The sequence below is a fragment of the Eschscholzia californica genome, unplaced genomic scaffold, assembly GCF_041429995.1.
Source record: "Eschscholzia californica isolate CP2 unplaced genomic scaffold, dmEscCali1.0.p SCAF_1, whole genome shotgun sequence".
NCBI lineage: Eukaryota > Viridiplantae > Streptophyta > Magnoliopsida > Ranunculales > Papaveraceae > Eschscholzia > Eschscholzia californica.
The window spans coordinates 13,321,656-13,343,584 of NW_028238198.1; the positions used below are offsets into that span (position 1 = coordinate 13,321,656).

The 21,929-nt window shown below is 33.9% G+C and overlaps 1 protein-coding gene and 1 long non-coding RNA gene across 2 annotated transcripts; one reads left to right on the forward strand and one right to left on the reverse strand.

Annotated features, from left to right (window-relative positions):
* Nucleotides 1-315: 315 nt before the first annotated feature.
* On the reverse strand, nt 316-7,939 carry LOC147564274 (uncharacterized). The gene is made up of 4 exons (XM_086644962.1): nt 7,300-7,939; nt 4,999-5,259; nt 1,484-1,657; nt 316-753 (listed from the first exon to the last, which is right to left on the reverse strand). Exons 1-4 carry the CDS (start codon nt 7,882-7,884, stop codon nt 661-663), a joined length of 1,113 nt encoding a protein of 370 aa, XP_086501088.1. The 5' UTR covers nt 7,885-7,939; the 3' UTR covers nt 316-660.
* Nucleotides 7,940-14,786: 6,847 nt separating this feature from the next.
* On the forward strand, nt 14,787-17,381 carry LOC147564275 (uncharacterized). Its single transcript, XR_015236814.1, has 2 exons — nt 14,787-15,023; nt 17,023-17,381. It is a non-coding gene; the product is annotated as an uncharacterized LOC147564275 (long non-coding RNA).
* Nucleotides 17,382-21,929: the final 4,548 nt, after the last annotated feature.

The window sequence follows — 21,929 nt, forward strand, 5'->3', positions numbered from 1 at the left end:
GTGGAGACATGTTTTTTAACTTTTTTTTATTTTGACATTTACCTTAAAAAAAGAGTCATATATGAGTTTATGAAAAATAGGAGGCCAAAAAGGAAGCTGGTCACAAAGTACGTGGCCGAGTGGGAAATAACTCTTAATTATTTGATTTACTATATAAATTAGTTTTTTTAAAGAATCATGATTTAATGATTTTGAGCTCACAGAATAGAATTATCTAAGTGTATATAATGCTATTAGAGAGAAGGAACGAGAGTGAGTTAGTGAGATGAGAGACCCAACCAAGGACATTAGTCTATACTTGATGATTACTATGGATTAATTAGAAACTAAATTCCATTATTAAACTATACCAAATATAAATACTCAATTAGTATGTAAAATATTTTATCGTACAATGCTTATTATTTCAGACGACCCCCTAGATTTACAACACCAGCAATTATTGAAATGTAAAACAATAAAACCAATTATCTCGATATTATAATAGTAAATTCATGCTAATATAATGAATGATGAACTCCACAAGAGCAACTAAGAGGAATAACGTGAGTGCTTTCCCGACTTCTCAACTTACAATTTCTTGTTTATTTTTCATAGTAGATCTCAATTCTTTGTGTTGTTGGTGCCCCTCCTAAGGTAAATAACTCGTATTTAGTGATTCTAAGAAGGAAGAAGGAGGCCCAATTGTTTGGCTACCACTCGAACTCGGTCTAACAGGCTCCCTTCACTCATAGTAGCTCCCTTCCTCTTAACCTGCATGCATATAGTTAAGACAACAGACACAAGATTAGTTTTCGCCCAAATAAATATTCTTGTTATTTATCACTAATTATCTGTAAATGAATGGTTTATTTTCGGAGTTGGAGATGAATAAAACTGATCTGTCTCCAGTACTAAGGCTCCCAGCTTACCAAAACCATGTCCACCCATTAGCTCTCGTTGTGCGAAACGTAGAAACCTATACACAATATTCTTGTGGCACTAAATCACTCTTTTTCCCGTGTATTTTTTGTCACAGCCTCCCTCACATGTGATATTTCTTTGAGGCCAGCACGTATCTTTTTCTTTTCTGAGAGACGTGGACCAAGTTTACTTGTTTAGGCTATCATGTGTTGTCCTCGCTCTGCTACCACCTTAAATTAAATTTGTGGTCATTTAACTCAAAATCATTTAGGAGAACCTTGATATTCTAGGTAACTAGATCACTCTTTTCCCGTGTGGGGATTATTCTCAAATTTCATTGACAAAATGAGGGTAAAAACCTAAAATAATGAAAATGCTTCAACCGCGCTCAACCTTAAAGGACAATAACCAATTGAGGAGATAAAATGATAAATTTTAAAGAGATCTACCTAACAATAGTTTAAGGTTCTGAAAATTTAATCAGTTAAGTTCTAAATAGTGTAAGTAATGATATAATTTTATTATGTATAGCATAACTTGAAAAGTAATGGATTATGATGATGGATAAATGAGTACTTACGCGCAAGAAACTTGAACTTTCGAAGTTGTTTTGATCGGCATTGGATATTGAAATGTTTATGATATCAAGTCCAAGCATTTCTATTGTTCTTTGGACTTTACCCACTGCACCTAATGCTTTGTTGAACTCAATCTTCAACAAGAACCTTTCATCCACTAACATCTCCACTTCCACCTAAATAAAGAAGGCGAACATATATACGACCTATAATTATATATCCTTATCATAAAACACAAAGTATTATTGGAAAGTGACCGTATAACGGTATAAGGTAACCTAAAATAAAATCAACCGGAATTTGATGATCAATTTGACACATAACATTTAATTCGAAATTCTTTTTAGTATAATAATGGGCTCATGTGCACAGTTAGAAATTTGACAAAAACTACTAGCAGAGAATGCAATTCGTTAAGAATTGCCCCATAATACCTAACACATAAAAGGAAAAGCTCTAAAGACGCCCCTTTAAGAGCATCTCCGATTCAAGACTCCAATTGAAAAACTATAAGAGCGGCTTAAAATCTTTTGTCTTTTTTATAAGAGTAATGATAGGGAACAAGACTCTGGACATACATCTTACGTGGCTTGTTGTGATTCGTGTTTTTAATAATTCTAATCTGCTAAACAACGAATCACGGGAAGCCACATTGGATGTATGTCTAAAGTCTATCTAGTTTTTCTTGTCCCCTGTCATTTTTCTTTTTTATAAAACATCATCTCCAATGGAAAACTCAATTTGGATGTTAAGGTGATGTGGCAACATTCAATTCTAAAATGACTCAAGAAGAAACTCAATATTTGAGATTTCTCTTGAGATTCTCAATTGTCCTCTCCATATTAAAAACAAAACTACCCATCTAAGAAAACTTGGTGATAAACATTAAGTTTAGTCGCTTTAGGGACCGTAGCGTTTAGCTAGATACCAAATACGATCTACGATTCAATTGATTGACTCGTGGCTGATAGCGACTGAATTCTACAACAGATTACACAGAGAGAGCATTAGCTTGATTGGTTGCGATGGTTAGTGGCAAAGTGTGCATAGCTTGAGTTGTGATAAAAGACCAGACAAAAGAGGCAGCCAACATAGCCCGACCACAAGTGTGCTTGGCTTAAGGTGTGTTAGGAAGTTGCATCTCATGGGACTCCTCATGGTCTGGCCACAAGCCCTGGGTCGACTATATTCTTGGAGTATGCATATGGCGTGACGAAGTGCTAGGATGGCACGCATGAGCGCATAGGCCGGAGGGCCGAGCACAGGGTCAACAAGGGCCAGAAGCTTCTCAGGGTATGCACGGGGGTTCCGGAGCATTCAAGACTTTGACAGGGATATAAAGGGTCATTTGGACGAGAGTATGTCTGGTTAAAAGGATTGATGTTTCCTTGTGGAATAGGCAAAACAAGAAGTTTGCACAAGAGTTCCCTGAAGGGTAAAGATTTGATTTTTATCAGTGAATCTGCATAAAGAAAAAGATTTCGATTAAATGTTATCTATGATTTCAGATAAAGTTTTGATTTTGAGTCTTTTAGAATCCTAATTGTATAAGAATTTGACTTTTAAGTCTTTATAAAATGACAAGATTAAATTAAAATATGGAAAGCACCCTATCATTCCTTATCACCACCCCAACTTGAAATACTAATAACTCATCAAAAATTCTATTTATCCCTCTAATTTGGTCCCTCCTCCAACCCTCCACTGATATGGCGACATATCACTGGAATATATTTTCTCAACATTCTCTCTCCAATTGCTCCATACTCAATGATATGTCGCCACATCAGCGGAAGGTTAGGGGAAGGATCAAATGGGGGGATGAATAGAATTTCTCCTAATTCATTCACTAAGAATTGGTTAGGTCTAAATGACGGGACAAATCGAATGATATTTTAGTTTTCTTATTTGGGCTATATTTGATCCCAAAAAATCATGAAACACGGTTCTGACTAATTTTTACCTTCGATCTGATTCTAACTTTGGAGTGTTGCATCAGAGATGTCTTTTGAATTAAAGATCCTAATATTATCATCTATGAAACAGAATCTTGATTGAGACTTAATATATAAGACAATTAGTATTTTTATCCAGTTTTACATTGGAGATGCCCTGAGCATTAAAAACGTGTCTCTTGAGACAAATTTGAAGAGAAGTTAAGGAGGAAAAGCAATAGTGGGGCGCCTTTAAAACTTGGTGCAAGTAAATGGGAATTAATGCGGACATGGACTTCAGTGATAGGGAAAGAAAGATCACATGGTGAGAGAAGATGCAAAATAAAGATAGTGATGGTTGAAAGAGATACTAGGAACATAGGGATCAAGATAGAGTACTGGAAGATTGTGATTACTAAAAGAGAGATGTCAAAGGATATAGAAATAAATTCTATGCTTGGGGTCTTGGGGAGGGACTCAGAGGGGAGATGGGATTAGGTATAGTAGGGTCCTAATGAGTACATGATTGGAGTACTAGAGATTAAAGACAATTTATGACAAATAGTAGAGTAGACTTAGCAGCAATAAATACGGACCTATAACGTGTCACTTGTGGATATACACCATTTATGGTAGGTAGATTTCACGAACAACACCTAAAATTGTTAATGGAAATTTAGTTGAAGACAAATCCATGCACCAATAGTTAGAGGCGACGTGATCTATTGAGGAGATATGTTTGATCTAGCGGTACAATTGACGTCGTTATGTTACCGAACCGATAACATTTTGAACGAGGGAGAGAAAAAGGAGAGGTGGATGAAAATAACTCACAAACTTGATTTTTATACCAACTTTGTGGTCCTTGCTATAACCAACTTTAGACATTGCGAAGTAAAACTTCCTTTAATTAATGTACCAACATTCCTCGGTGACATTTCAACACAAAAAAAAAAATCCCTATGTGACCAAAAAGCATAATTGAACATAGCTTGAGTGTTTTTTTTTTTGATGAGAAAATAGCTTGAGTGTTTGGGATGTGTAATGTGAGAATGTAACTTGTGTTCTTGGGTCAAATTATCATTGTGTTTTGGTATAAGTGTTCTTACCTAATATATTTTTCCTTTATTAAATGTTGTTCCCGAGCTAAATATTTGTAAGTAAAATATATAACTGTTGGTAGATTTTGGGATGGGATATGTTACAATTACTTAAAGGATTACTTGCTAACTCACTTTTACTAAAAGACATTTTTTTAAAAAAAATTGACTACGATCTGGACCCTTATTTTACCCGGATGAGCGTTGTAGAAAGTATTGGTGGTTACAAGTCATTTTAACATTCATTTTTTACTGTAAATCTCCAATTTTCATATGCAAGATGGTTTGCAAATTTGTTTCGTCATGGCCCGTATGATGAAGTGGCATGCCTTATTATGTTTTTTTTTTTGTGAAGGAGCATGCCTTATTATGTAAATTGAACATGCCACATCATAAGTCGGATTATTAGACAACATCTTTTGGCCTTAGTGCAGTTACATTCTGAGTTGCAGTTGGAGTTGAGAAGAGTGCTATGTTACTAACCTTTGATATGGATGGAAGTAGAGCAGCCGAAGGACGTTCATATGTTAATACTCGTTCTTTTGTTTGAGTCGCTAGACCTTTATTGATGTTTGTAGTCGTCATTAACAAGGAGGAAACTTCGTCCGTGGAAGAGGAATTACTTAAAGATGGCAGCAGCGATGTTGGTGATAATTGGCTTATTCTCTCTTCTTCATTTCGTGTCTCGTCAAGTATGCTTTTGAGATAAGCAAGCGCATCAACAAGAATGGATCGCCTGTCCATCTATCTTAATTTAATTAGTTACTGCACAATTTTTTGTGGACATTGAATATCTCTATATGGCAGATAGATTATGAAACCTGAGACTACAATTACAAGTAACACTTTTTATTTTTGAATATGAGATGCTCTAAAGAATAAATGTGCGTATTTAGGAATACATTAAAAGAAATAAACCCCTCTTAAAAAAATTACAAGCTTTTGAGAAATTCAACTCTTATTCTTACTTTTTATTAGATAAAATGATGATCAACAAACTAGTATCTATATAATAAAACAGAAGGAAAAACGATGACTGGGACAAACATTTTTTTTTTAATAAAGGATATTGTCTAGAAGTCCTTCTCAAAATTTAAAGTATAGTCTTTCGTAGAAATAAAGTTACCTATTTAAAAAACAATAATCGTTTCCTTCTTAGAAATAAAATAACTAATTAAGAAAAAAAGAAACAAAATAAATTTCAAGAGTTCAAAAAAGAAATTAAAATCTCTCTCTCTCTTTCAATAAAATAATAACTAATTTAAGAGAAAAGAAACTAAAATAATAATACAAAAAAATAATAACTAATAAAATATAACAATAAATTTCGTAACATTTCATTGATACAAGTGTCCGTGCCCTAGAACACAGGATATACCCTAGTAGACCTATATAGGCCCCTTATATTTGGTGTAGGCGCCCCAGTTTCCACAAATTTAGGACTCATTTCACATTTTTTTTTAAAGAGGACCCATTTAACATAATGGAAAGGTACTAAGGTAGGTAGAATTATTAAGTTGTCGTGCTAATGGGTCTTTTTCATGGGTAGAATTAAGTCTACGTTCTGTGTTCCCGACATGTAAGTTTTTCCTACCATATGCTCTAAGTACATTCTTATTTCTGTATGTGATTTTTATCCACCTTGGTTAAATTTTAGGGTGAATTTCGTTTTGACCTCAATTCGTGACCAATGACTGATTAACTCCCGTAAGTGTCTGGGTTTTTTGTTTGGCCCTAAACTTTGTTTAACCTTCCAATTTTACTCCCGTGGTATTTTTGTAATTTATTTTCTTTTTTCACTTTGTCAACCACACCCTTCTTCTTCACTTCACTTTTTTAACATAAGGTCGTCGAAGAAGATCGCCAACCATGGAATTTTTCCGGTGACCTTTAAATTTTTTTCTTTTTATTCATTCTCTCTCTTCTCTTCCACCTCTCTCTCCCTTCCCTCTTATCTCCCTCTAATGTGAGACATAGAGAGGTGGATATAGAGAAATAGTAAAAAAAAATATTGAAGGTCGCCAGAAAAGTCGTCAGTCGGTGGGTGACCTTACGTTGAAGAATGTAAAGTGGATAATAGAAGGGTGAGGTGGACAAAATGAAAATATAAAAAGAAATAAGAGAGATGCTATGAGGGTAGGATTGGGAAGGTAGACAAAATTTGATGGCCAAACAGGAAGTCCAGACATTTATGAGGGTCAAATCGGTCAGTTGGTCAAAATTTGGGAGCCAAAACAAAATTGTCCTAAATTTTCTTATAAACAAAAACTTTTTTATATAAAATAATATTTACTATGTTTTTTTTTTTTTGAACTAAATTATATTTACTATGTTAATGTTAATTTATATACTCTGCACTTGGTTAATGACTACATATTTAAAATAAAAATATAGTTTGGCAATCCCCACCATATATAGTCCAGAAAGATTTGGATATATATATATTTAATCACAGAGATGTTATATAGTTGTTTCAACTTGAGTTTGATGTATAATCTCCTATAGAATTGTTTCTACTTGAGTTTTGAGGTATGTGTCCCATTTTTTTTTTTTTTTTGAGAAATTGGCTACGATCTACGTTAGTCGTTACAAGGCATTGATACACCATGAAGGTGTGATGAGCACGATAACCGCTTAAATTAAACTATAATGAAAGTAACCTAAAGCCCGATTACATAAAAGACGCCTAAAGCTCGATAAATTTATAATCTAAATCACGAATGAGAGAATTAGAAATTTTATAGATCAAAATAGAAAGAATTTATAACTTATATCAGCGGGTACCTTAGTGATGTTGGGGACGATTGACCTCAAAGCGAATAATTGTTGATTTAGCCGTGATCTCCTGTTTCTTTCTGAAACTAAATTCTTAGTTGAATTTTTCTCCATTTCTTCTTCCTCGTCATTCCGATCTTCTTCGTGATCATCATGTTCTTGAACTGTTTCCATCTGCTGCTGCTGCTGTTGGTCCTCCACTTCAGGTACAATTGATTCATCAAGGTTGTAATCATCAACTAATAATTGACTTAGAAACTCATCATCACCATTCGATAACAACATCATGATTTCATTACTTTGATCAAATCCGTCGTGATCCAATGGATCTTGATTATGATGATGATGATTACTAGACAAAATCTGATCATCAAGTACATTATAATCATCATTAAATTGAAACCCACTAGAAAATCCAAACTGATCATAATCATCATTATTAGAATAATGATGATCTCCGGCCAAGATATCATCTACATTAATCATAGGAGATTGAAAGTCATTGCCGTGGGCGGTGATATTGATGGGAGTGTCAGCCATTAAGATTTCGGCCAATTCATCCATTAATCCTTTCACTCTAGTGGTCGTCTCCATTAACGTACCCTCTAAAAATCAAAGAGAAGAAGAGACAGAATGAAATTGTTATACCTCCTCCAATTGAGAAGTATATATAGTCCACTTCCAACCATTTTGGGAATGGCAACAAAAAGATAGAATATGATTAAATTATAGTTTAAGTCCAAATAATTTAACTAAATGACAATTTAGGCCAAAAAAGTATCTGAGTCAACTTGTATTTTTCTGGAATACCAAATATACCCCTCTTCATATAGAGTGGTAAAGTTCTTATTTTTATTCCCCACCTTACTCTTTCCTCTTGCCTTAATTCTCTCTATTCTTATCTAAAAACGAGAAGATAGCTTTTTGGTAGCAATTGTTTCTATTTTATTTGTAAAAGACAGGACCACGACAACGATTAGAAGTTTTGTTCATAGGGACTTTGATTTGGTTATAATTTGGAGGACCACAACGACAATCAAAGGCTTTTTTAGTGTCAGGTTGAATTGGTTCTGATTTCGTGGACCATAACAAAGGTTTGGTAAAGAAGGTTACTAAACATACTAGACGGTTGATTTTTTTTTTTTGTTGAAAGTACTAGACGGTTGATTGGTTTCACATTTGACAATTTTGATGAGGAACCTGAAAAAGATGAACTCGATTTTGATGAGGTTTTTTTGGATCTATTTAATTTTCTTTTTTCATCATATTTGTTTTGTTGTTTATTTGATGAGGTTTTCCATCTCAAATCTGACGATTTTGATCAAACAAATCTGAAGAGATTTTTATTCGAGTTTGATTTGATGACATTTTTGAAGATATGTTCAATGAATGTTGATCTATCTTCAAAAAGTCAGATCAAAGGTGAAATTATTAAGGTGTTCTGATCAATTTAATTTCATATTAGTTTCATTTTGAGATTATTATCCGAGTTTTTGTCATCGATTTGATTTTGGTTTCAAATTGAGTATCTTACCCATTTGAAGACGGACTATTTTTTATCTGATTTTGGTTCAAATTGAGTTTAAATATGAAAAGTTTTCACGGAAGAAGTTGTGTTTAAGCTTGAGGTTTGTATTGATATGGTATTTGCTCATCGGATTGATTAGATTTTTTTAGGTTTTGGATTTGGATCGACCTCATTTAACTTTCCGTCGATCAGTTTTTTGAATTTTATAATTTGTTTTGTGATCTTTGTTTTGAGATCCTTGTTCAGGATCAATTTTATGATATGTTTTGCGATCTCGTTATCTTTTTATTAATTTGATCTTGTTTTTAAGATCTGCTTCGTGATTCAGTTTGAACAAACATTTGTTTCTTCAAGGCAAATTGTAGTATCGTTGGCAAATTATTGTTTTTAGGGGACAAACATGAAAATAATGAAAGGAAATTGAGAAAAATAACAATGAAAACCGAAAAGAAATAACAAAAAGATGAAAAAAAACAACAAAAACCTAAACAACACTTAAAAAAACATAAAAGCAATAGTTAAATAAATTAAATAAGATAAAACAAAATAAAAAAGCGAAAAAACAGTCAAAATGTAGAAACTAGTGAACGTTTAGAAAAAAATCCGAACTAGAATATAAACGCCATAAAGTTGTTATTTTCTTTTGGTAATTTTATCTCTAGTGTTTTTTTGTCATTTTGAAATTGTGTAGTTTTTTTTTGGTGAGCAATTTCTCTAATGGTCATTGCCCCTTTAAGTAATGTAGGTGTTGTTTGTTTTTTTATTTATGTCTGAATCTGAATTGGCTGAATCTGAATTGAATGAATTTAGATGTTTGTTTCGTACATCTGAATAATAAAGTCTGAAAAAACTAAAATTACATGTATACCCTTGATTAATAAAAAGAATTTCATTTCTTTTTGTCTTTAACTTTCGGCCAATAGAAATAAAAGAACTAAAACCCTAGAAACTCTAATAACCTAGGGTTATATTCTCAAATAAAAGAACTGAAACCCTAAAAACTCTAAAAGCTTAGGGTCCTCAAAACCAGAAAATTCAGATCTCTGCCGCAAGCCTCGCCAGAAGCGTCGCCGGATTTCTCTCTCTCTCTCTCTATCTCTCTGAAGTTGCACAAAATGGGTGATAACCCTCACTATTTCTATCTCTCTAACTGAAGGTGAAAGTCAGGAAGAAAGGGGTGATGACTCTCACCAGATCTGACGAGGGTTTGAACAAGATCACCCTCGCCAGATCTGGCGAGGGCTTACAAATTTCTTGGTTGCTGTGATGATATGGTGTGCGTTGTGGTGGTGGTGGTGGTTGTAGTTTGCGTTGTGGTGGTGGTGGTGGTGGATGTAGTCTGCGTTGTGGTGGTGATGGTGGCTGTATTCTGCGCTGTGGTGGTGGTGGTCGTAGTGTACGGTGCTCCGTGGTGGTGGTCGTAGTGTACGATGCTCCGTGGTGGTGGTCTGACCTTTGATGGTGGTGGTGGTGTTGGTCTCAGTGCTCCGTGGTGGTGGTGGGGTTGATGCTTTGTTGTGGTGGTGTTATGGGTATGGTGTTGTTTTGACTGTGGTGGTGGTGGTGGTGATTGTGCCTGTGGTGGTGGTGGTGATTCTGCCTGGTGATGGTGGTTTTGGAGATGGGGAGACATTTTTCTAAAAGTACAGGGGCATAAATGTCATTTGCTAGATTTCAGAAATTGGCCCTATATTTCAGACTTGTTTTGAAGTCTGAAATATTTGGGCTCTTCTTCAGCCAATTCAGACTTTGTCCTATTTCAGACAAATTTTCAGAAATTCTTAAATTAAAAAACAAACATCTGAAATTTGAATTGGGTTACCATTCAGATTTCAGATCTGAAAATATTAAAAAACAAACAGCACCTTAGAGAAATATTTATACACCTAATTCTTTTTTGTAACCTAAAGTAGTGTTTGCTTTCTACTGTCTAAATATTTATCATGTGACTTAATGGACTCAAAATCATCTCAATCAATTATTCAAACGAGCCAAATATCATGAGAGACAAAACAATGTTATGCAACATACATCAAGTCAATTCATGCTTTGAGTAAAATTTCATAGTTGATTTTAAAAACGAACACTACTTAACTTGTTCATTCGACTTATGGAGTGACTAACTTAGAGGAATATACCTTCAAAAAGTTCTAAATAACTTAAGAGCCTACTGTCTAAAATGCGTATTTTGCCACGAACAAAACAAGCCATATATGGACGACACAAATTCAAATATCGTGTTCATATTCCGAGCCAATTTAGTCCAAACTATTTCATGCCCTATACTTTTTTTTTTGTTGGAAGAATTTCATGCCCTATAGGCATGAGAGGTAGTTGACTTGTAAATTACCCTTCAAGCTTTAAATACTTCACTCCTACTGTGGGCTATTTATTGGGTTGTCGGATCTGAGTGGGTGTTGAATGCTGATTCAAGTGAAGCTCAAGTTATCATCACACATGGGCTTCCATAGAAGACTTGGAAACGAATTATTTATGCTCAAGATGTACAATTACCAAAGACCCACAAACTAGGAAAAATTAGAAAAAATAGTTAGATGTGGATTATAATAGTTTGTAGTGTTTAAAGGAATAGAAATTTCGTACAAATGGTTTTTCAGTAATGACACAAAAGTTACATCTAATGGTTGATATAAAATCTTCATCATGTGTGAATCGACTCAAAACAAAAGGATATAAGTATCAATAATCGTTTACGACCTTTGTCCTAATTTCTCATACAACACACGATTTTTTCATTATTTCTCTTCCCTTCGAATTATCTCAAACAATTATGACAACCTATTTAGTTTTTTATCTTCTTCCTAATAAATTTTTTTTAACTATCATCGTCTTTATCTTCTTCTTTGGTGTAAAGAAGAATAAAATGTGATCTACAAACGTTAGCCATGAGGAATCTGTCGTATTTGTAAGACAAGCCGGAAACCTAGTGAAGTAAATGTTATAACTGATACTTATTTTTACAAGTGCTCTAACAGAAGGCAAACTTCCTTTTCGGATGGCGATTTGTGCGGTCAAGAGATTTAATTGATGGCAACAATTGTTGTGACGGATAGGGAGTCTCGGATCTTAATATTTCGAGATCATTAGGAGATGGAAAGGTGCCCTAGCTTATTTAGGTGTCTGGAAAATCGACGACGATCCCTCCCTTCTAAGAAATAGAATTTCAAGCAAATAGGACTCTCTAAAAGAGGTGATTACAAACTGTCACACTCAATGTTTGTGTGTAACCACCTATTCAAATATTACTACAAACTAGTGAGCAATATTTATGGTTGCGTGAAAACCTTGTATTAAGACCATCTCTGATGCAAAAAGCGAAAAAATCTTAATGAGCCCGATTTGCCAAGTTTCTACTGAGATTTTCATTCTTATTAGGTGGCAAAATAGAGATCTTCAATTCTTTTATGTCTCTAATGAAAAATTCCAAACATGATTTTTTTACTTACGTGGCGTGGTTATTTTTGCAAAGAAATTAGTTATTCTGGAAATATATGAGAACTTGATTTCTATTCCACCCTCGACACATCATCTTTGAGATTTTAGTTGAGTTTTGCATTGGAGAGGAATTTTTAGAAAAAAAACCTCTAAAATCTTATGCGGCACTCCGAGTTTCTAAGATTGAGTTTTGCATGGGAAACACTCTAAAGAGCATCTCATATGCAAGACTAAAAAGAACCCTAAAAATTCTATGTGTCAAGTGTGAAAAAGTGGATCTCTAAATGGTTTCTTTCCTATTTGGTCATTTATAGATATTCTATTGGAAAGCCTTCTCCAATGCAACACTCAATAAAAACTCAAAAAAAAAACTTATATTTTGGTATGAATCTTGACACATCATTTTAGAGATTCGTGTTGAGTTTTGCCATGGAGATGGATTTTAAATTGAAGTTCTAAAAATCTTATGTGGCATCTAAGATTTAGAGTTTGAGTGTTGCATCGGGGATGCTCCTGTCGAACAAACTCTCAACAAGTACAATGACTCCTCCCTTTTTAATATTTAGGTACTTTTTTATTTGTGTTTATCATTATTTTTTATACTAGTGTAATTTATAACTTTTATAATTGCAGATAGTTGATTATTATATTACTTTTCCTCTCTTCAACTTATTAAAATCTTTTTCTATTGAATCATGCTTTATATTTGATTAATGTGAGACAAATAACAAATAGCTAAGATCTAGGTGTTAAGACATAGTTGATAATTTTTTAATGCATTTATTGATTCTAAGGGAATAATAAAAATAGTAAACGGATTTGGTTTCCCATTCCTGACTGAATCAAACACCAAGTAAACACGACTGTACTACACGTTGCTCTACTCAAAACCTAAAGTAAAGTAACGTAATGATAAAAAATCCACCACAAGTTTATTTTTATTCAATATTAAGGTGCGGGTGGATTTTCAATTCGATTCCTTTATCTTAGAATCATAAATAATATAACATAAGCACAAAATTAATCTTTACAACAATTTTATTTCTACAAAATCTAGCAATAAATGTATATTGTAGTTACAAGGAATTGCATTAGGGGATTGTTGTTCTCGGTAATCAATTAATCATATCCATTTTGCGTGCATAATATTTTGATTTATGTTCAAGATTGAGAGAAATCATGAAATGGAAAAAATTTAGAAAAACTTATAACTTTAAATTTGAAAATACAACAGAGAAGATTGACACAATCCCTCCTCTTCTTTTCGTCATTTCTTTTACAAAGGGTTTCATTTGTTATATACCAAAAAAATGGGAAACGACTAAACTACCCTTACATAAAGGTAAAGACTAAACAACCCTGACATTAATAGTCTATTCACATATATGTACATAATTCAAACACCTCCTTAAACGTGAGAGTAGATATTCGAAACTCCAATCTTGTGATATATAAGCTATAATTGACTCTTAAGTTGAGCCTTGATAACGATATCAACGAGTTGATTAGAAGACGAGACAAACGAGATGCATGTTTCTTTAGTTTCGAGTTTGACTAAATGAAGTGACAACCAACTTCTTTGTGCTTGGTATGCTCATGCAAAACACGATTGTTTGCAAGATGAATGGTAAGCAATTTAATCTACGAAAAATTTAAGCCATATAAGCTCAAATGTTGTATGTTCCATGACACGATACTCTGCTTTCCCACTAGATTGAGCGACGACAAATTGTTTTTCACTCTTCCAAGCAACTAGGTTACCTCAAATAAAAGTACAATATCCTGAAGTAGACCATCTATCATACGAAGAACCTACCAAATCTGCATGTGTACCCTTCGGTATTCAAATGACTATTGGGGCGATAAAGTAAACCACAACCAGATGCCCCTTTAAGGTGTTCGACAATTCAAATAAATATCCTTACATAAAAATAAAAACTAAGCTACTTTTACGTAAATAACCAATAATTAATAATATATATTTTCGTGATTCCAACACCTAACATGGCCTTTGAATGAAGGAGCACCACAAAAGAGTTTTACAGAAAATTTTACTCAAGATATATATGTCACCCAACTCCACTGATTAATTTATTGAGTATTTATCTTACTAATTAAAATGAGTTGGGTGGTCATGGTGTGGTCACTACTAGAGTACGTGACATTAGAGACAAATCGAGATGGAGAGATATGAAGATCAAGATGAGTTCAAAATATTGGATGATATAAAAGACATGGAAGCTATAAAATATATGAGAGGGATCGAGACGAAGATATCCGACGTATCTCTGGATCTTCATATATTGTAACACCCCTATTTTCTATATATATATATATATATATATCAAATTAGGTGGAAATAACAAAACTCTAGGTCAATTTGGAGTTGGGCCTAGTATGAAGAGTAAGTTAGTGTGGGCTTGAGCATCATAAAATAGAAGTGGGTTAGAAGGAAAACTAGGGTTGCTTGAGTTAATTATATAAAAAGGGGTCTAGAGCTCTTTTTGTAGATCTAGAACAAAACTTAGAGAGAGAAAGAGAAATGGTATTCTTTGGAGAAGATTTTGATGAATAAGTTGAAGAAATCTATGTATTGTTTATGTTATGGTTAGTATATCTTCTTAATCTTCAACAAGCCACTCTTAGTAAATGAAGAATGGATAAAGAAAAAAAAAAAAGGTAGAGATGGAGTTCTCTAGAGAGAGAAAGAGGCATGATGGTGGTCTTGATGTCATCTAAGGCAAAAGAGGTAGATTTCTTATCTCCTAATTCTTTTGTAGGCTTTTTCAATTTATTCCATGATAGGTTTAGTATTATTAATCACATAAGTTCTATAAAGAATGATTGAATGATTTAGATATTAGTTCTATCTTGAATTCCAACAAAATATCTATATAGGATAATGTTTTGATTTAACTTGAAAATTAGATCTGGATTTATTGGTACCGAATCTAGGTGTCTATCTTATATGGTTGGAAAGGTCTGTTTGTCTACTTTCTAGTGGTTCAAACGGTGAGTTAATTGGAGTTCCGAGCGAGGAGTTACAATAGTTTTCGTACGAGGTGTCAGAGCAGTCCCTACTGTATTTCTGTCTAGATTAAAAGTAAATCTGGTGTTGATTGATAATGAATATCGGTGTGTATCTTATATGGTTGGAAAGGTCTGTTTGTCTACTTTCTAGTGGTTCAAACTATGAGTTAATTAGAGTTCCGAGCGAGGAGTTATAATAGTTTTCGTACGAGGTGTCACAACAGTTCCTACTGTATTTCGGTCTAGATTAAAATTAGATCTGGTATTGATTGGTAATGAATCTTGGTGTGTATCTTATATGGTTGGAAAGGTTTATTTGTCTACTTTCTAGTGGTTCAAACGGTGAGTTAATTGAAGCTCCGAGTGAGGAGTTATAATAGTTTTTGTACTAGGTGTCGAATTGATTGAGATAATTCACATGGTTTCTATTCCTTAAGCAATGTATCTCCTAGGTATATGATACCTTATATTGGTGAGTCTATATTTGTTAACTATTATTGTTATTTATTTGTTTGAGGTTGTGATCCACGTGGGGATCTATTATGAGCATCATCCATTTTGACTTGCCATGTGTTGTTGACTTGAATGGTTTGGTGGACTTGTTTGTAATTCTTTATTAGAGCCAATGTTTGTGGTGTGATGCTATTATCATTGTATGATGTTATTATGTGTGTGATGCGATGGATGTGATAGAGGGTTGAATGAGTTTATGTGGTTGGTTCAACCCTCTCTACCGAAGGTGATGTAGGTATGGAGCGTATGGGGTCGGCGCTAACACAATGGATGACCTTGTGGACCACACTCTCATTCGACTCATGTTTGTTGTATGATGCTATTACGTGTGTGATGTGATGGAGGGTTGTATGAGTTTATGTGGTTGGCTCGACCCTCTCTACCGAAGGTGATGTAGGTATGGAGTGTATGGGGTCGGCGCTAACACAATGGATGACCTTGTGGACCACACTCTCATTCGACTTATGTTTGTTGTATGATGCTATTATATGTGTGATGTGATGGAGGGTTGTATGAGTTTATGTGGTTGGTTCGACCCTCTCTACCGGAGACGATGCAGGTATGGAGCGTATGGGGTCGGCGCTAACACAATGGATGACCTTGTGAACCACACTCTCATTCAACTTATGTATGTTGTATGATGCTATTATGTGTGTGATGATGAAGTTGATGGACGGTTGTATGAGTTTATGTGGTTGGTTCGGCCCTCTCTACCGGATGTGATCGAGGTATGGAGCGTATGGAGTCGACGCTAACACAATGGATGACCTTGTGGACTACACTCTCATACAACGTGGACACCAACTTGTCATATCATTCGACGAGAGTTGGATTATTGTGTCTTTAGCATAATGTTTTGTCGACTTAATTGTTAAGTTAGGATCCTTTAATGGTCTATCTTGGTGAATAGTGTGACCTTTTTATATCTATTGAAAAAGAGAAAGATTATTATCACGAGAGTTAATATTGGATTAGAATACGAGGACGTTGAAAGCCTAATAACCAAGAACATAAATTACTAACTTCTACATGCGTGTGGTAAATCTCGTTGTATTATGTTAGTTGTCACGTTAAATTTCAGATAACGCCAATAATGAATATGAATGAAATACTTCCTTGATTGGGGATTGAGCTCGCCTACCCGGGACTTAGGTTTGAGGAAATCTACTGCAGTTGGGTTTTAACCCAGCTATTTTACTTTTCAGGTATTGAGTGTGCACTCATGGTAGGTGTCGCTCGTGGATCCAGTTTGAAGGTCTCAAATCTTCGATTTCAAGGCGGCTTGAGATTTGGGATTTGGGGCGTTACATATATCTTGGATTCATCTCGTCGAATGTCTTCATCTCGATCTCTCTCATATATTTTATGTCTTCCATACCTTTTATATCATCCAGTATCTTAGACTCATTTTGATCGTCGGATTTCTTCGTCTCGATCTGTCTCTAATGTAACGTATCCTATTAGTCATATCCTCCTCACGAGTCGAATTTTATGAAGCAATCATGCAAAGAAGCACTTAATTATCATCATAGTGAATATGAGCTCTCCTAACATTTGCATTCAAGTACACATGTTGTCTGTTCAACAAAAAAAATTAATATTTCAAAAAAACATGTTGTCTGTTCAACAAAAAAAATTAATATTTCAAAAAAACATGTTGTCTGTTCAACAAAAAAAATTAATATTTCAAAAAAAAAAAAACAAAAAAAATTAAGAAAAGAGAAAAGTACACATGTTGTCATATCCAGCTATCCTTCTCATTATTGCATGCGAGAGTCAACATATATTTGTTTAATTTTGGATCAAATTCAGAAAAATCCAATCCTGATCTTTTAGGTACTGAATTGGTTAGTTGGCAATAGGCGGGGACCCATTATTTAATAGATCACTCCTAAAACGTGGCTACTTAATTTATCTGTGGGTTATTTTTTATTTGGCCCCTAATTTATGGTTGTTTTGTTGCTTAACTCTCTACTTTATGCAAAATACGTAAATGATCCTCTTTTTGACTTTTTGCATTTTATATGTATTGACTTATGAGACAACTTATTTGGGGTTATTTCTATTTTAATCCCTTAATGATGACTGTTAAATTTGTGGTCATCCAATTCAAAATCAATTGGCAATGACTGGAGATGACATATACATTATATTCTTAGTTGCTAGTTACATTTTCTTCCATGTGGGACTATTCTCACACGCCCCCTCACGTGTGGCGTGGTTAGCCTAACACGTGTATTTTTTTTCGGGTGACTTAGAGCACATGTGACTTGTAAGCCTATCACGTGTGGGCCTAACTCTTATATCATGTTAAATTTGTTGTCATCCAACTCAAAACCAATTACCAATGAATGGAGAGGATCTATACAATATATTCTTGGTTGCTAGTTACCATTTCCCCCATGTGAAACTATTCTCACACCATTTCACCAGAATATCTCTCTAAAGACGGTCAACTTCTAAATTAGTCCCCTAAATTATGTTGTTGTCAATTTTTCTATATATAATAATGAGTATTTTTTATGTCAATGCATGCCTGGTTGATGTATTCATAAAGGAAAATGGTGGAATCGCCGGTCGAAATGCGGAATAAAAATTCAATTCATGATAGACTCCTAACTAGGTGTTTGATTCATAAAGGAATTAGAATGTAATTTTTTGTAGAAGCTTTGTTATATCCTTTTATTTTTATTTTTTAATGAAAATTATTTTATTTAAACTACATAAATTACATATCAAGTTTATTGCATATTTTAATCAGTATTATCTATCCTCTCCATCAGAATTCCCCTACTCCCAGATATATAAAATTATACATGTATACATAATTAACTTCATCTTCCCATACTAAAATTATCGCTTAAAAAATATTTGTTTTCAAGCGGTATGATATCGATTGGAACGAATAAGGAACGAAAGAGAGAAGGGGAAAAAACTAGAGAGAGAAAAAGAGAACCATAATTTTTTTTTGGTGATATAATAAAAAAGACGATTTTAATATTAGTCATTTAAATATTTTATTAAAGATAACTTTGTCAATAACTATTAAACAATAATCTGGATTGTGATTCACAAGAATCACGTTCTATTTTCATGTTATTTCTGCCCGCCAAACATAACCTAAAACTACGTAACTGCAAATGTCAAACTACAATCATAGAAGTGTGAGATTAGACATTAGGGGGTGGGTGAAGTTGTTGCTCTCATGGTCGGACATTTAATTTGATCCAAATCTGTTGAATATGACATTTTGAGCACTTTTTCCGTGCAATAATCAACATACTGTGATACTATTTCAACAAAAAAAAAAAAAAAACATACTGTGATACTCCATGTGGTACACATGTATGGGTGTATTTTCATTTTTTTTTTCATAAAGATGGTGTAATTTTCATGGTTACAGCAAGTATTTATTATTACATTTTGAAGTTAGTAAATTTATGTGTATCTTGCATGGATAATGGTAAGGGAGCGTCTATAGACATTCCACTTTTTACCCCCTTAGGTACACTTTCTTTTCTCGCCTCCTAGACTGGACAAATTGGAGGCCCAGAAAAAAAATGTCATGATAAAAGCGGGCCTGAGTGAAAAGAAGGGGAACCTTTAGGGGCGCCCTAATGGTAATTTCATTTTCTTATGGTCTTTTTGAGTTTGCCCATCAATACTAATGTCTAATTGAGTTTAGTCCCTTAAACAAACTATTTTCGTTAAAAACACTAAGACAATATTTCGTGTTTGGAAAGAGAATTTAACTACCAAATAACAATCGAAAATATAATTTTAGTAATCGTAATACATTACCTTAGTGTTGTTAGGTTTAGTCAAGAATAGATTCTTAAAATTTATTGTCCATAGATTATTTAATTTAAAATTCAAATTATTTTATTCCAATCATGAGTGTAGTGTTTTGCTAAGACCTTTTTCTTGTAGTCAAACCAATAAGGTAGCCGCTCAACAAGGTGCGCGGCTATTGGGGTTGTACTAGTTTCTAGAAAAATAATTTTTGGAGAGAAACCCAAGAGAGTCTATAAAGTTCGGGTGATTTTAGAGGCCCCCAAAGTGTCGTTGACGTCTTTTGGTAAGGGTGTATGCACAATCTTGATATACACGAACTACTGAGTCATAGTTGACCGCGAAAAAACGTTGTTACACCTCGTAATGTGTTAGCCAAGAAGGATCTACACAAAAGTATTTATGTCTTTCGACTTTTTCTTCCAAAATAAGTGGGAGCTTAAGTTGAAGAAAGAATGTAGATTTTTTTTATCGTCTACTTCATGAAACTACCAATTTCGGTAACAACAAGGTGAAAGCATGAACCTTAATGTTTTCTTTTGTAAGCCGTAGAGACTAAACACTTATTAAATGCACGAAATGGGCAGGACAATTTTTTTTTAAGAATTTTGAGTGAAAAAAAAAAAGAAAAAAAAAAGAGAATTTAACATTGCCCCCTCACCACTAATGTCCAATTAGAGATATCTCTTTTTTAATTGGAAATTAGCGAAACCTCATTTTCTTGTACTTAAAAGTACGAAAATAACCTTATCCTTATTGCTTTTCTATTTTTGTTTCTTCGATCTCTCATATCTCTTCATTGTAATGCTATCATTGTCGATGTTCTGTCAATGAATCTTCATTACTATACTCCTTATCTTCTGTTTTCTCTCATATTTGTCTTTTCTTCTCCCACATCTATCTTTCTCCTCTCATATTCATTTTTTTTCTACTTTACCAACAATATTGATTTACTTGCAACAAAAAACAATAATTATCTAACATTTAAAGTTGATAAATCACAACAATTTAACAAATAAAAGTCGTAAAATTGTTCTTTATTTTACCAACAATGTTTTCAAGTGTAACCAATTTAATGTTTTCAAGTGTAAACAACAATGTTTTCATTTTTGTTCTTCGCGATGTAGTTTCATATTCATTTTTGTTCTTTTAACTTTACCAACAATGTTTTCAAGTGTAACCAATTTCAAAGAAGACCTTTTGATGTCTGTTGTCTATTAATTATAAATCGTGTACATTCAAAGAACGCAAATAAAAATTGAAATGATGAACTGAACGAACAATCCAATGTTAGAAGAGAAATTATTACTTGAACTTACAAATTAGAGAGGAATTCACGGGGAGATTGAAGTTAGAGGGCTAAGTTAATGGTAGGGAAATGAGAGGAAGAGAAAGAAAATATAATAAGGGTGACTCTATTTTTGTACTTTTAAATGCAAAAAAAGAGTACACTAATAAGAAAAAAGTGATATCCCTAATTGTACATTAGTTGTGATGGGATAATGCTAAATTCCCTACAAAATAATATACTTTTGAAGCACAATTTCTCTAATGCAGGGGTGCAAATTACGGAGAAAACTCAAGAGACAATGATCTTTATGGATGAGTATAGATATAAACAGACATTCATGAAAACTAATAAGAAAGAGAAAGAAAAGAGAGAAAGAGGGAGGAGCAAAGAGAGAAAGAGGGGGAAGAGGAAGAGGAGAGAGGGAGAAGAAGGAAGAAAGAGAGAAATAATGGTAGTGAATGGAGGAGAAGAAAGTTTAGAAATGTTGTCATTAGTTGTTGTTTCTCTATAATTATCACAAAATAATTTTTTTTTTGAAACCCCGAAACCATATTTCATTCATAAGTGATACAATCACAAATTTACAGGGATAAAATGTTATTCCTCTCGGCCATATACTCGAGAGTTACATAAGTAAGTTCGCAGAACTTCGAATGTAAAGTGCCTCATGTATTGAGAGAAATTTATTAGACACTGACGAAAATAAGAAAGGATCCTAAAGATCACGGATGAAAGGACCCTAAAGGTCAACAAAATAACAGGAAAAAACTAAAGAACCACCGCCGCTGTCGCCGGAAAATCGCCGTTGTCCCCAAAAAACCGTCTATGGAAAACCGCGTCCGTCACCGGAGAAACGCCACCATCACCAGAAAACCGCCACCAGCATAGAAGAATTACCTTCCTGTCATGTGATTATTCTTTGAACCCATATCTTCAATAATGACGTCTTCCCAAGACCATCGGTGTTCTTCACCGTACAAAGAAAGAACCAAGACTAAAGATCATCAAGGAAAAGTGACTGAAACACAA

Bases quoted from the DNA above. Each gene is read 5' to 3' on its own strand.
- LOC147564274 (XM_086644962.1), bottom strand. From the start codon at position 7,884: ATGGAGACGACCACTAGAGTGAAAGGATTAATGGATGAATTGGCCGAA. The intron at 5,260-7,299 runs GTACCCGCTGAT...AAATTAAGATAG, and splicing joins TCGTCCCCAACATCACTAAG to ATGGACAGGCGATCCATTCT. The intron at 1,658-4,998 runs GTTAGTAACATA...TTCTTTATTTAG, and splicing joins TACTTCCATCCATATCAAAG to GTGGAAGTGGAGATGTTAGT.